The sequence below is a fragment of the Panthera leo genome, chromosome B2 (assembly GCF_018350215.1).
Source record: "Panthera leo isolate Ple1 chromosome B2, P.leo_Ple1_pat1.1, whole genome shotgun sequence".
Lineage (NCBI taxonomy): Eukaryota > Metazoa > Chordata > Mammalia > Carnivora > Felidae > Panthera > Panthera leo.
Genome location: NC_056683.1, coordinates 129,058,744 through 129,074,427, shown reverse-complemented (window position 1 = coordinate 129,074,427; position 15,684 = coordinate 129,058,744). Strand labels below are relative to the sequence as shown.

Below are 15,684 nucleotides of genomic sequence, written 5' to 3'. Positions count from 1 at the left end.
ACATGAAAAAGCAGGAGTACAAAAGACTTTACAAAAAGAGTGTATTCACCCAGAGGACGGCAAGGAGAAGGAAGACTTGAGACACCACCTCCCCACAGAGCCTTAGAAACCGGAGGCAAACTGAGCAGGTGACTTCTGACCTGGCCATGAGAAACAGCCTGAGACCTCTTAAGAGCATCCTTCCCACAGGACGGGAAGGTTCTTGTATCTTGTTCCTCCACTGCAGCGTTTCCCCCAAAATTGTGTGCACTGGTGTGGGACAATTCTTCGTGGTATACAGATGGAAACTTAGGATATTTACTAAAGTTTATCAGAAGAAAATATCAAAAATGGGATTTCACATTATATAGACTGAAGCTGGATAAAAAACCGATTCTCCTAGTAAGCAAATAATGCCAGTAAGTAGAACTCCAAAGACTGTTTCACCAAAAAGTTCTAACACCAAAGTAACATTTCTTTAAAAACCTATTAAATGTCCGAAAAAAACCACCAAAACTTCAACCACTTTCACGCAGGCTGATATGTTGTTTAATGATATTGTTTTGAAAATTTTAAAGGGAGTAAAGAAGAAGAAAATCTGAATCTGGTTTTTACTTGTTCCACATGACGTCTCAAGAAGAATCGTGGGCTTATGGAACAGCTGTCTGCCTTCCCCCCCCCTTACGTGGCATTCCTGGGTACACAGCCACGCAGGCTGATAAGGGGAGACCGTCTGAAAACAAAAAAAGGCATCTACTTTAGAACTTCATTGTTTCCACATTGAGAATGTTAAATAACATAGGCCTCATTACAATTTTAACAACAAAAATCACAATATCAAAAAAAAAAAAAGTCTCCATAGCAGTCCGATTCGGTATCAATCTCAGGGAAATGGCCTTTTTGGGGGAAATGTGTGTGGAAGAAGGGACAGGGCTGTAGCCTTCCAGGTCAAAATGAGGGCTCATTCCCCTTTCCTGTGGTTTACCAGTCAGAAGCTGAATATCATTTTCAAACTATATGTTTAACAAAAGAGTATGTTTCAAGAGCATATATTTTGTTAGTCCAAGGGAGGGTTTACCCAAATTTCTCTTTGGTTTGCCTGCTATGAATTCATTCTCTTAAAGGCTGGGTAACAGGATCTTCCACATTAAATGATTAGCAACACCTGGATTAGAGGTTAATTTTTCTTTTTTTTCCTTACCTGGCCTCTAGGAGTTAATCTTTTTTAGAAGATTTAGTAAATCCTTGTCTGAGTTTTGCTCCAGAAGCAGGGTCCACTGCTAATCCTTTGCAGACATAAACAGATTTGTTATTATGTAAAAGCAAACATTAGCAAGAAAAAAAAAGGAATGACTATGAAATCCTCACATTGGATTCAGGAGTCTCTCCTTCCTTTTTGTTTTGTTCTGTTTTGTTTTGTAGCTATAGACAAATAATCAGTCTCTATCTCGGGCCAAATAATAAGGGAAACAGGGACAGTCCCAGGCACCTTCTCTACCTCTGCCCCTGGCGCTTCCCTTTCTCGCGGTTGGGCCCTCTGGGACCAGCACCTCAGGCGGGCCACCACTTCTACAATCCGACTCTCCCCACTGCTGTCCTGGCTTTCGAAATGTTCCCTGAGTGTATCGTGTCTTCACAGTTCTTTGCCTGCTCTCATTCCAGAAAGGGTTTGATAAGCCTTATGGAAGCATGAGATGCCTTTCCTCCCAGGGCTTATTTTCATAGCGATGGACTCATTCCACAAACAGGATTCTTTTCCTTTGTGCCCAGCAGCATTATTAGGTATCAGGGTGGAGGAGTTTGTAGATACAAGCCTGCCATACCATGGTCTGTTTTGTACTGCATGGTATGGGACAGGAGTCTCAGATAAATCTTTTTTTTGTTTTGTTTTGTAAAATGGAACAATCCCCTTCTGTCCTAGAGGCCTCCTTTCCACTCCGTGTTTTATGAAGGGGGAGTTACCAAACAACCCAAGGACATCGTGAATCAAACTAATCAAAAGACATGGGAGTAGAAAGAGTTTTCAGTGTTCCTTTTACTGAAAGTCCTACGAGTTTTAGGTCTTCCAAAGACGCGGCAACTGACCCTTTGATACTCGTTACATCCGCTACATAATTAAATTAGTAAGGAGGGGATGCCAGTGCAGGGAAGATGCTTACCTTCATCAAATCTGCTGGATCCAAAAATAAAAGCAGAGCGCACCCCAACAAAGTCGTGCAATACGATTGATTCAGTGAATACATGACACAATATAGGTCTAGCGCCCGGAACTGTATTGACGCAGTGATCTTAGTTGCTCTGTATGAAAGTCCTGGAGAAGCTTCGCTCAGCAGTACCTTCTCAGAAACTCGGTCCCTTTTACACCCAAACCCTCGAGCAAATAGCCACCGGTTGTATATTTGCTAACTAGGCTATAAACTCACTTTGCAACCGAACATCAGAATCTTCGTGTGAGTAAAAGACCTATAAAACTTTTTCCACAACAATTTCCATACATAAGTATTACAGGTAATGACTACAATGTTATCAATGCCTATCTCCTTAATGTTTTCATTTTTGACCCAGTTTTCCCAAAGCAGACAAAGGTCTGGTCGGCTCTACCCCTTTCGATGAAGTGGCTTGAGCCAGTTCCTTAGGCTTTCTGTGCTTCCCTCACCTGTAAGCCAGGAACAGGACAATTACGTGTGCGCTGTATTACTGTGAGGTGTGAACGAGTTGATACATGACGTGCTCAGAAGACTGCTCAACGTCAGCCATCATCCATGAAGAAGGGAATTACTTAGCACAGCAAAAAAGTGGATACAACCTAGCTGCTCACTACCAGGAAAAGAGCTACATAAGTAATCTGTGATACAGTGCTCGAAGACAAAACTCTTTTTGCCATAGGGAAATCTTCAAAATGTGTTAGTGAAAAAAAGTCAGGATGAGTAGAGGGGCTATGATCCCAAACTTTGATAAAAGGGAAAAAAAAAAAAGAAAGCGTAAGTAGAGGAAAATGGAAAACGGTATCGGTGTTAACAGTGGTCATGTCAGGATATGGAATTATGAGTGTCTTTTATTTTCTTCTTTTTCTCCATTTTCCAGTATTTTCTACACTAAGCATTAATTTCCTACGTGATACTTTTTAAAAAATGCTCCCTCAAAAGAATTTTCTGCAGACAAACAAAATAGCTCGAAATGAGAAATCCCAGGCCATCGTGATTGCCTAACTTACGCAGCCACCAGTGACGGAGGAGGCAACATCAGCGTCTGCGTTTATCACATCCAGTCTGGGTGCCTCACTGAGCATTTATGACCCTCCTTGCTCCAGGGCCAGCCTTCCGTTCTAACTTGATTTTCTGCTCACACCCCAACTCGTTGCTATGCTTTGGGCCATTTGTTTCCAAAGTATGTCTTCTGCATTTTCCTTTTCTTATCTGTGTTTGTTCCATCTTCAGTTTTTCTCCACTGGTCAAAATCTAGCTCACCCTGAAAGCTCATCCCGAATGCCTCCGCCCCCATGAAGCTTCCTCTCTCTCAGGCTGACACGTCCTCCATAAAGCCTCCTGAGCAAAGATGATTTTCTTGTATTCCCTTAGGACTTTCGCTTCTAATTGTTAAATACTTGACATAATTTTTAACTGCCTCTTCTCTTAGGCTTTGAAGAATCTATGGGCATAAGAAATAACCATGCATAATAATATGTTCAATGAATGAATCCTCTGAACATCCACGGCAGCTGCTGTGTCAACTTCGCACATCACATGCTTTCTTGAATCAGAGATCTTCCCGCACATGCTTATCTTCTCATAAGATTGTGACTTTTGCACACGTATCTCCCCTGACTGAATTTAGAACAAAATGCTGTACCTGGAAGGTACTACATGTTTCTTTTACTCAAGAGAGGTTAAGAATGAAAGCCAGAGTTTTAGAGAGTTAACCACCAGCTAGATGAAAGACAATAATAGGATTTATGTGGAAGGCGAGTGACACCAAGTGGCCTAAACTACTGATTATCAATCTAGAAATAGCAAAGCCCAGCCAGCAACCACAATTTTTTAAAAGATCCTCCTATTCTCAAATACACTGAGACTGAGCTGAACAGAAACAACGGACAGTAAGATGCAAATCTGATTCATATCAGAGCCTCTTTATATTAGTGAAAGGCAATGTTTTTCTCTAAGCCTTAAACATTTTTAAGAATTCATCTCCCCTGAGATGAATATACTTCTTATATGTTCAGCATGCTTTCTCCCCAGAATGACTCCAAATGAAATGTTAACTAATTTAAAGGCATACCAACCGCAGACTTTATATTTAAAGGTAAGCAGGTGACACTACAGGAAAAGACAAGGAATTCAATTTTTTTTTAAATGCTTATTTTGAGAGAGAGTGCCTGTGCACATGGGGTAGGGGAGAAAGAGAGCGACAGCGAGAATCCCAAGCAGTGTCTAGGCCATCAGCACAGAGCCCAACACGGGGCTCGATCTCACAAGCTTCGAGATCACGACCTAAGCTGAAATGAGGAGTCAGAGGCTTAACCGACTAAGCCACCCAGGCACTCCAAGAAATCAAAATTTAAAAGCATCTTAAACCTGAAATAAAACAAAAACTACCTCTTTTTTTTTTTTTTAACATTTATTTATCTTTGAGAAACAGAAAGAGAGCATGAGCAGGGAAGGGGCAGAGAGAGAAGGAGACACAGAATCCAAAGCAGGCTCCAGGCTCTAAGCAAGCGGTCAGCACAGAGCCTGATGCGGGGCTTGAACTCACAAACTGTGAGATCATAACCTGAGCCGAAGTCGGATGCTCAACCGACTGAGCCACCCAGGCACACCAAAACAAAAACTACCTCTTAAAGCTAATTAACATGACAATTCTAATTCACATGCCAATAATGTAAGTGGGAAATTACAGAATCAAGATATCTACTTTTCTCCCATATATTTCATTCAAAAAAGTGTTTCTCAAATATCTCATATGTGCTCTAAACAGTTCCAACAGGTAGAGATACAGCAAAATTAAAAATAGACAAAGGAGACAGATCCTAGCCTTCTTGAAACTTAAATTCCTTTTTGGTGGTGGGAGAAAAATATATATAGACTATTAAATGGTAATAAATGCTATATTAAAAAACTACAAAGGGGGAGAGCACATGGGTGGCTCAGTAGGTTAAGCATCTGACTCTTGGTTTTGGCCTAGGTCACAATCTCATGGTTTGTGAGTTCGAGCCCCATGTCAGGCTCTGCGCTGGCAGCACGGAACCTGCTTGGGATTCACTCTCTCTCTCTCTTCTCTCTCTCTCTGCCCCTCCCCTGCTAGAGCATGCATGCTCTTTCAAAATAAATAAATAGACACTAAAAAAGTTTTTAAAAAGACTACACAGGGAATTATGGAGGGTTTAAGATTAAACACAGAGGTTTGGCGGGGGTGGGGGTGGGGGGTCACTCTGAAGACGACACTCAATAAAGACCTGAAGGGAGTGAGCAGTGCAGGTCAGTGGGGGACTGTTTTGGTCTTCAGCCAAAGGAGCAACAAGAGCCCTGGGTCAGGAGTGTGCAGGCCTGTTACCGCCTAGAACAACACAGGGGCACCTGGGGGACTCCGTCAGTTAAGCGTCCGACTTCAGCTCAGCTCACGATCTCAGTTTGTGAGTTCGAGCCCTGCGTCGGGCCCTGTGATGACAGCTCAGAGCCTGGAGCCTGCTTTGGATTCTGTGTCTCCCTCTCTCTCTCTGCCCTTCCCCCACTCACACTCTCTCTCAAAAATAAATAAACATTAAAAAAAATTTTTTTTAAAGAACAACACAGAGGTGGTGGTGGTATAGAACCCAGATGAGCCATGTTAAAAAATGTCCTTTTACTTAGCAACATCACAGTGGTCATAAACCACCATAACTCGTCGAGAGCAAACATAATACTATTTTGCTTAGACCTACTGGCTATTAATCTATTTTCTGATATATTAGAATGGTGTCTATAACATTCTGCCTAATGTCAAGTGCTGGGACATATCACATCCCAAGACACATCATGGGATGTGTCACATACTATGACATGAGACTTCTGAGTTGTAGTTTAGGACTTTTTCACTTACGCCTTGCTGTTACTTTGAAGAAATTACTTAGCCCAAGCCAAAAAAACCTCTTCCTTTATTTTCAACACTGTTTCATCCTGACATACTGTCTTCTCGAACCATTCCCAATCGTTTTGCAAATTTACTAGACCAAGGAATGAAGGCCCTATCTCCACTGCTGTACTCAGACCGGACTTTGCACATTGTCAGAGTTCTTTAATCATGATGAATTTAGAAATATTCCCTCCTGGCAAGTAAGGTTCAAGCTCAAACTTAAAAGAGGCTTTTCACTGGAAGGGAGGCAATATAATCTTTGGAAAAAATAAGGAAAGAAACTATAATAGAAAGAATTTGTCTCTCCTGAAGGACACTAATCTATAATTTAGAAAAATAGCACGTTTTACCAAATAAACACATGTACAATTTGAATTTCTTTTTCTCTAAGTGAAAACTAAAACCCCATTGTTAAGTTTTCACAGATCAGGAAAAAAATGAATGGATTGGGCTTACAGGCCTGTAGGGAATCTTTTTCAAATGTCCCATTCCATTTTTAGCCCATGATAAACAACTCATGAGGAATTTCAAAACTACAAAAGCTTTCTGGTGTGGTGACTTTATAAGCTTTGAGACTGGCAGTTCCTAGTCTGATTCCGAGAACTTCTTCAAAATATGACTTCTGATCAGAGGCAACAATATGGTCATGAGTGAATTCACATTGCCTTCATAGCATAATGTTGATCATAAGAAGAATGCCACATTTATTAAGGCAGCTCAGTGCAGAGGGGAAACACGTGTAGGTTTACCAGTCGTGTGCCTTGAACAAATAACTTCTCCTCTCCGAGCCTCTTTCCCTTTCCACAGATTAAAACATTCGGGAGATTATTAGGATAAAATGAAATGGTTCTAGCACATAGGAAGTGCTTTAATGGTGGTTATGCCTTTCTGCTACTTGGAAGAAATTGTTTAGTTCTAGCAACGAAAATTTCCCTTTTTTTTTTCTTTCCCAGCTTTATTGAGATATAATTGATTAGAACATTGTGAAGGTTTAAGGTGCACAACAGGATGGTTTGATACACATATATCTTGCAAAATAACTACCACAAAAAATGTTTACACGTCCATCACCTCACATAGTTACTTTTGGTGGGTGTGTGTGGTGAGGATATTTAAGATCTACTCTCTTAGCAAGTTTCAAGTATATAACACAATATTTTTTTTTTTAATTTTTTTTAACGTTTATTTATTTTTGAGACAGAGAGAGACAGAGCATGAATGGGGGAGGGTCAGAGAGAGGGAGACACAGAATCTGAAACAGGCTCCAGGCTCTGAGCTGTCAGCACAGAGCCCGACATGGGGCTCGAACTCACGGACCGTGAGATCATGACCTGAGCCGAAGTCTCGGCCACTTAACCGACTGAGCCACCCAGGCGCCCCTATAACACAATATTTTTAACAAAAGTCCCCATTCCCTACATTAGATCCCTGGCACTTACAGCTGGGAGTCTGTACCCTTTGACCATCATTTCCCCAACCCCACCTTCACCTAGGACAATCACCATTCTACTTCCTGTTCTTATGAGTTCAACTTCTTTTAGATTCCATATGTAAGTGTGATCACACGGTATTTATCTTTCTCTGTCTGAACTATCTCACTTAGGATAATGATCTTAATGTCCGTCCGTGTTGTCACAGAAGGCAGAATTTCCTTCTTTTCTATGGCTACATAACATTCCATCATGTCTATATGCAACGTCTTTAACTCTTCATCCAGCAGCAGACACTTAGCTTGTTGCCATGTCTTGGCTCTTCCGTTTTCTTCTCTTATTTTCCACACCATACCTGACACACTGCTATATCCCATTCTTAACCTCTTTTCAATTTCACAAGACCAGAGAAGGATGGCTCTAGACCGTCCTGTTGTAATCGTATCTGACTCTGTATATCAACAGAGTTATCAAATCCCGATAAATTCGGAAACGCTCCTTCTTGGCAAATAAGTGTTAACCTCAAACAAAACCACGTATCTTTACACCCAAAAGCAACACTGTATGTCACAGCTTTCGCCAACCGCCAACAAATCCCAAAGCCAACGGTGGTTCCCCCCTGGTCCCTCGTCCGATAGCCGACTCGCTCGCTCCGACTCACCTGGCCTAGCTGGGACCACAGTCGGGGATCCCAGGGCCCTGTTCTGCAGCAACACTCTCACGGCACTGGTTACAGTTGGCTCTTTTTTTGGGCTCATCTGAGCCCTAGCCTACAGGAAGAGCAAGAGAGACGGGGAACAAGTCTGTAACCTCAGGTAGCACTCAGGAGGTAAAGCTGTTGCCACTTAACCAGTAGCAGATGGGGGTCAGCTCCAGGACATGCTGCACCCACGGGGAGGGGACACACGCACACCCTGTACCCTCGTTCGCCTGTCCTCCTGCTGGTTCTCAGAGTCACGTCTGGGTTTTGGCACTTGCACTCCATAATCAACCCCTGAGGGGAGTGGTGATACGTTAATCCTGTAAAATTCATTGTATGGAGACATAAGAAATCACTTAATGTCAATAAGGACAGTTATGGAACATTTTAGTCGTTCCTTTTACTTGAGGATGATTTTGTTTTTAAATCCACGAACGGAGAAGAAAAACAGACGTTGGCAGGCAGCATATGTTTTAAACACAGAATTCCATCATCTCCACACCACGCCCCTCCCTGCCGCGCAGCGGTAGCTGAACAGTTACATTAATACAGAATAAGGACCCGAAGGTCCTTCGGGGGCTTCCTACCTAGCTACCGGTCCCAACATCTCCATGGCAACTACTGCATAAAGATAACCTGCTACTCCAAGTGAGAGTTCTCACGTGGGCAAGGAGGGCCTCGGGGCTACAGCAGGCAGCTCATCCCCATGCAGACAAAGACAGCTATTTCCAGAGGCCCGTACTGGTCTCTTTTGGTGAAGGCTATAACACATTTTTAAAGTTGATTATGTTTAAAATAGAAACACATTTCAGCTGTGCTGTGAACAGCCCTTCAGAAGTAAGACGACCCCTCCCGTCTTGCTCCACTCTGAATGGGCCTCCCTATTAGCCCAGCCCCTGAGTGGCGAAGCTGGCAGAAGACAAACAAGGGCTGCTGTTCAGATACACTCTACGGGGAGTTTCCTCAGAAAGCAGCTAATTTTTCTTCTGCGCTCCCAATCACCACTTAGTTCTGGAAAACAAGGAGAGGAAAGGGGCCAAGTCACTGGTTACACTCAGGACGGCCAGCTGGCCTTCTTCAGGAATAAAAAGCACTTCCGTTTGCTGCTTCCCTGGGCTCCCTTTGGCCCCACTAATGTGACGAACTTCGTGAACTGGTTAGAACATTTCGAAGAAATGTAATGCGCCCTTCCCTGCTTTAGAAGGTATAGGTAGAGTTTTACTTAGAAAACTTTTCCGGGGCGCCCGGGGGGCTCGGTCGGTTGAGCATCCATCCGACTCTTGGTCCCGGCTCAGGTCATGATCTCACTGTTCGTGGGTTCAAGCCCCACGCCGGACTCTGTGCTGACAGCCTGCTTGGGATTCTCTTGCTCTCTCTCTCTCTGCCCCTCCCCCACTAGCGCTCACTGTCTCTCACACTCTCAAAAATAAATGAATAAACTTTTTAAAAAATTAAAAAAAAAAAAAAATTTTAAGAAAGAAAACTTTTCCACCTCAGTTGAATTCAAGCCCAAAGCATCATATACCCCCCAGATTGTGGTGCCTGTCCCACTGGCAAGAGAGGATGGCCAGAGAGGAGGAGGAGGGTGGGGCAGCGTGGAAAGAGGAAAGGCAGAGGAGACGTGTGTGCAAGCCACTTTGCTTATGGTGTCTATAATCCTCGCAACAATGTGGCAAGGTACAGATTAAAGTGAGTCTCAAAGAATTTGTCTAAGTTTACCTACGGATAATAAATTAAAGAATTGAAAGTCAAACCCTAACTAGTGATTGCAGAACCTGGGTTCCTTCCACGTCGCACTGCTCCCATGCTATTGCAGGTATAAAGATTGAATCTCTACAACTATATTTATCATAACCACCCTGCCTGCTCCACCAACACATCTATCTCCTGCTTCCTGTGTTTCTTTATCTAGATGTATAGTATACTACCTTCTCAGGCTCCGAAGCTAAAATCCTTGTCAACCCCGATCCTCTTCTAGCCCATATCCAATCGGCGTCTCAGACCCCCCATTCTCAAATTCTTCCTCTGCATACAACCCGTTAGTCCTCTTTCTCTGGGCCCGCATTCTTTATCTGTTGCTGGGACTCCTAACCGTGGCCAATCCATCTGACCACTAGTGGCAAAGGTGATCCTTCTAAAACACCAATTGTGTCACTCCAGTCTGCACTATTCAACCCGTCGACACTGCCCACAGAATGACACAGGAGGCAGGTCACAACCAGACAGGAGAGCTAAGAAAGGCGATCTGCAGAGAGGGGAGCTAGCAGAAGCATGCCAGGAAGAAGGGACAAGTTGAGAAAGTGGAGAGGACGACTTCCTGGGTTCAGGGGGGACTTTCCAGTTCCTGTGTGAGGTCCTCAGATTTGAGGGCATCTCGCCACTTCCTCTGTTCCTCCTCTCTGAACTGACTCGAGTGGAAGCCCTTCTGGATCTGATGCCCCCTCACCTGCCCCTGCCCCCTCGCACACAGACACTCCTCAGGCCACAAACCGGACATTTTGTGTGTAATATCCTCCCCAACCCCCACTCCAGGCTGGTGAACCCATCTGATATTCAAGGAGAAATGCTGCTCTTCTTTGAAGGCTCCCATGGATCACACTGGCCTCTTCCTCCATAGCGCTCCTGCACAGGTCAAATCCCACAGCTTCCGACTGCCTCGTTTCCAAGCCCTCCTCCACCTCTGTTGAATTACAAATGCTCATCAATCAGCACCTAGCACAGTGTCTGGGACAGAGTAGACACTCAGTAACTGTCCAGTGTATACGGAGCCAGAGCTCAGAGTCCAGAGTCCGCGGGATATGCTACTGTGGGACAAGCTCCCACCCCCTTATTACATACTGGATTTTGTGGAAATCTTTCTCAATGTTTCATACCCTCAAGTATTCAGACCAGTTTAATCTTTCCTTGGCATCGGAGTCATGTTATGAGACTAACAGTCTCCATAGTATATCGTAAGTTATATCCCTGGGGCCGCTGATGTGTGTGAAGCTGTTTGCCGGACCTCAGTTCTGTTTTCATAAGTCTGTTGTCTTCCGGATCAGCCCGTCCATTTACTTACCCGGACCTATTTGTAACAGCCTGTTTCCATTCATTTACTTTACCTTGCTGATTCTATGGCTTTAAAGAAAAGGCTGCAGACCCCTCCTCTATCAGAGAACAACACACACGACCTACAGAACAGGTCTTCCTTACGACAGCTTGCCCACTCGGCCAGCCCCGCCTCAGGTTCGCAGTGCTTTTCTGGATGGCTAAGGCTGATAGTCACTGTTGCATACATGCACAGGGTTTTACCGTAACACTACAGAAACACTACTTATATATTCAAGGCTTCATCCTGAGAAGCTTCAAACACTGTAGAAATATTTTTTTCTATAATATCCAAAGGTGCTGCTAGCTAGAAAGCATGCCTCAAAAGAAGCCAACTTCCATGAGGATGAATGACAGTGAGTAGAGACCTTGATCCTTATACTTCTGGGGATGGGTAATTTAGGTTCCCTAGCAAACCCTACCTGCTCACCCCGAGCACGCAAGGGCACAGAGCCAACACCTGGGGAGAGATAGTTACCTGCACCCTGGATGCCATTTTGGCTGCTGTCTGGGCTGGATCAAAGACTCGGCGAGAAGACTGATCCTTGCAGAAATTAATATGCTGACTGGCTGCGGTTTCATTAAACCTCCTCATACAGTATGGGCACTGAATATAATCTAAATGCAAAGATAACAACAAAAGGCAATCAATGTTTCAAAAACAACTCTGGAATGGGCTATATGAAATGAAATAAATGAGATATGACCTCTGCTCCAACATAAAAGAGCAAAAGTCTCAGACTATGGTTTGAGACAGCGTTATGCCTGAGGGAAAGGTGTGCAAGGGCGGAAATAAAGGACAGAGCATGGGGAGACATCTTTCTCCTCTATACATTTATTTCAATTAAATGTGTCTCTTTAAAATGTTTATGTGGTATTTTCTTTTTTTTTTATTTAAAAAAAAATTTTTTTTAACGTTTATTTATTTTTGAGACAGAGAGAGACAGAGCATGAACGGGGAGGGTCAGAGAGAGGGAGGCACAGAATCTGAAACAGGCTCCAGGCTCTGAGCGGTCAGCACAGAGCCTGACGCGGGGCTCGAACTCATGGACCGCGAGATCATGACCTGAGCCGAAGTCGGACGCTTAACCGACTGAGCCACCCAGGCGCCCCATATGTGGTATTTTCTTAGACAATAGACTCATTATATTTAGGCACTTCTCAATTAAATGAGATATTCAGTGAATCCTTATATAAAGGAAACAGTCCTGGGATCACAGACGGTTGGTATTGATGACGGTGAAGGACACAGAAGATGAAAAGCCCAGGCTGTGGTACTAGGTGGGACGGAAGGTCACCAGAGAGGTTATGGAGCTCCTCTTGCTCTTTATAGAAGGAGGAAGGTGTTTCAAATTTGTGGGTTTGGGGGTGGGATTTGAAGTCAGTGTCGCTGGCAGAAAAACACATGACTTCTGCAGTGGTTGATTTTTTTTTTTTTTTTTACTCAACTCCTAAATAAGGAGGCAAATAATAAGTTCAGGAAGGAGGTAAAGGAAAAAGAAAAAGGTGGGGTTCAAAAAGGAGAAAGGGGAAAGCAGGAGGAGTGGTAGGAAAGCTTCAGGGTCAGAACGTCCCGGGCAGCTCTGTGGGCACCAGGACCCTCTGTGCTGCTGCCCACTGCTCTCTCTCCGTTTGGCCCTTGTTTGTAATGACTAACCAGTGAGCGAAATGGGATGTGCCAGAACCACGGCCTTTGTAGAATGAAGAGATGCTCAGAGCAAAGCCATTTTGGAGCCCACCCCTCTGAAGTAAGCCGGAGTGTGAGATTTTGTTTTTGTTTTGTTTTAGGCACTGGTAAGGGATGACAAAGTGGATAGGAGCACTAGAAGAGAGTAACATTCCCCTCCCCCCCTGCCAGGAAAGATCTGAGACAGCACCGACCTTATATAGTCACCCACATCCACATCTACACGGGTGCATGACTATTTGAAGCAGTGATGTCTTCAAGATTAAGAGTCTTTTTGAAGGCATCTTTTAAAACAATTTGGGAGAGTTTTGTTTGAACAAATCATTTCCTAGAATGAATACTAGTAAAATGTAATAATTGGCATATATAAGAAATTGGAATATAACAGATGAGCACTTAGCCTAACCTTTTATTTCACATCCTAGAAGGCAGTATGTAATCATCAATTCAATCTGTATTGAACACCTATTACGTGCCCGGCACTGGTTTATAGTTGGGGGCACAACGACTCTGCAGAAACAAAGTTTTCCCACAGTGGTGAAGGTTTTTCCCTTGAACAAAATAAAATAGGGCAGCATTGGGAAATGATGAAGGCCCTGCAGCCTGCCTGACTGGTTTTGAACCTGAGCTCTTCACCTGCTACATGCGCGAACATCGGCAAGTTACTCAATATCCCTTAAGCTTCGATTTCCCCAGTCCCTACACAGCACCTATTTCATCAGGCTGTTGTGAAAGTTAACTCAGATAAGTCACACTAGGGCTCAGTACAGTGGGCAGGTGGAACATCCTATTACTATAAGGAAACAGGCCCAGCAAGCTTGCGTTTCCAACTACCAAACAGGAATGAAACTGCTTATAAAACTAAAATTGAAAGTGCATTATTGTGCAGAATTCATGGTGGTGATGGAGAAAGCAAACCTAGAACTCTTCTCTTGCTTTGGTGGTTTCTTGAGTTTTACCAGCTGAGAGTCAAGGCTTTGATCAGAAATGCTGTTACCACAAACCCTACTCAGTTTGTGCAAAGACAGTGATCATGGCAGTGACTGGATGGCTTCTTCACTCCCACTTGTTCGTTCATTGATTCACTGCCACCCTTCTGTGTGGCGCTGTATGCCATCAGGGACACAACAAAGCTGAGGTGTATTTCCCTGCCAACAAAAATCTCAGAGAAAACTAGAAGGCTAGGCAAAGAAGTAGACAAGTGCCAGTCATGATGTAAGCTTCTAAGGAAGCACTGGGTCCTCCAGGGTCCCAGAGGAGGGACAGGAAGCCAAGACTTAAAGGGGCAGAGGAAGGGGTGGCTTGGGTGGCTCAGCTGATTAAGCACCCAACTTCCACTCAGGTCATGATCTCACGGCTCCTGAGTTCGAGACCCACATCGGGCTCTGTGCTAACAGCTCAGAGCCTGGAGCCTGCTGCAGATTCTGTGTGTCTCTCTCTCTCTCTGCCGCTTCCCCACTTGTGCTCTGTCTCTCTCTCTCTCTCTCTCTCTCAAAAATAAACAAACATTAAAATAATAATAAAGGGGCAGACAAAGAAAACTTCAAATACTCTGAGAATGGAAAAAAATAGTTTTGCAACAATAATCTGAACAGAGCATGACTGGTTTACATGGTCCACCGTCATCTCAATCTGAGTCCCCTCTTCCTCTATCAATAATGGTGTCGTGGGGCGCCTGGGTGGCTTAGTAGTTAAGCGTCCGACTTTGGCTCAGGTCACGATCTCGCGGTTTGTGAGTTCGAGCCCGCGCTGGGCTGACAGCTCAGAGCCTGGAGCCTGCTTCAGATTCTGTGTCTCCCTCTCTCTCTGACCCTCCCCCATTCATGCTCTGTCTCTCTCTGTCTCAAAAATAAACAAACATTTAAAAAAATTAAAAAAAAATAATGGTGTCATAAAAGTCACTATGTGCTAGTTATTTCCAAAGTAATGATCTTTAAAGTCTGACTACAGATGGGTTCTTAGGACGACTATGGGAAAGGTGGCCAGATCTCAAAAACATTCAGCAAGCATCATTTTTAAAATGTAAGCATTGTGTTGAGTGTCCATGTCTATGAAGCCTGTGAAATGGGCACTAAATGTCCCAGGCCTCACTGAAAATCTCAACGGCAAATATTCTCTATCATTGTTCCTATAAAGTATCACAGCATCCTGGAAAGTTGAATGATTAGCACATTTACTTAAGTTGGGAAGAATTACAATAAATATACGCATGTCACAAAAACTGAGTCATGAAATCAGGAATCATGCTGAGAAAACAAGGAAATGATCTGCAAACTCATGCATACTAGGCCGCATTATATATAACCCCAGTTATAACTGTATATGTTTTCTAGTATTTAAGACTGAGAATATATGGACTAATATAAAATCCTCACATAGTCTAATGGAATAGTAATGAAAAATGTGCTATTTTAGATAATCGTTTTGTTTGGTGCATAAAATTATATTAAGGGCACAGGGAAGAATTTAATTATAAAGCTATGTTTTAGCATAAGAACATGAGGGCAGAAAAATAAACTGTACACGGGATGAGACCTTACAAAGAGAATTATTTATTTTAAGGAAACAATAATCCCCACATTTTAAATCCAATGTGGAAATTAGAGAAATCCACACAGCAGGACAGCTGACATAGTTTCGTTTATTTGACTAAAGAACTATAAAGTAGCCATCAACCCTGTAGCTTCTGCTAT

The 15,684-nt window shown here is 43.4% G+C and overlaps 1 protein-coding gene across 3 annotated transcripts in view; it reads right to left on the bottom strand.

The window, feature by feature from the left end:
- Nucleotides 1–505: 505 nt before the first annotated feature.
- ZC2HC1B (zinc finger C2HC-type containing 1B) overlaps nt 506–15,684 on the bottom strand; it is a 41,948-nt gene continuing 26,769 nt past the window's right edge. For 2 of the 3 annotated variants that reach the window (XM_042939991.1, XM_042939992.1), the window contains 4 exons: nt 11,783–11,922; nt 8,179–8,287; nt 1,181–1,265; nt 506–712 (listed from right to left, as the gene is read on the bottom strand). In XM_042939991.1, coding sequence (XP_042795925.1) covers nt 1,195–1,265; nt 8,179–8,287; nt 11,783–11,922 — 320 coding nt within the window. In that variant the 3' untranslated portion in view covers nt 506–712; nt 1,181–1,194. Of the gene's footprint in view, nt 713–1,180; nt 1,266–8,178; nt 8,288–9,714; nt 10,898–11,782; nt 11,923–15,684 lie in introns of those variants that run through there. The other variant, XM_042939993.1, reaches the window with a different exon arrangement.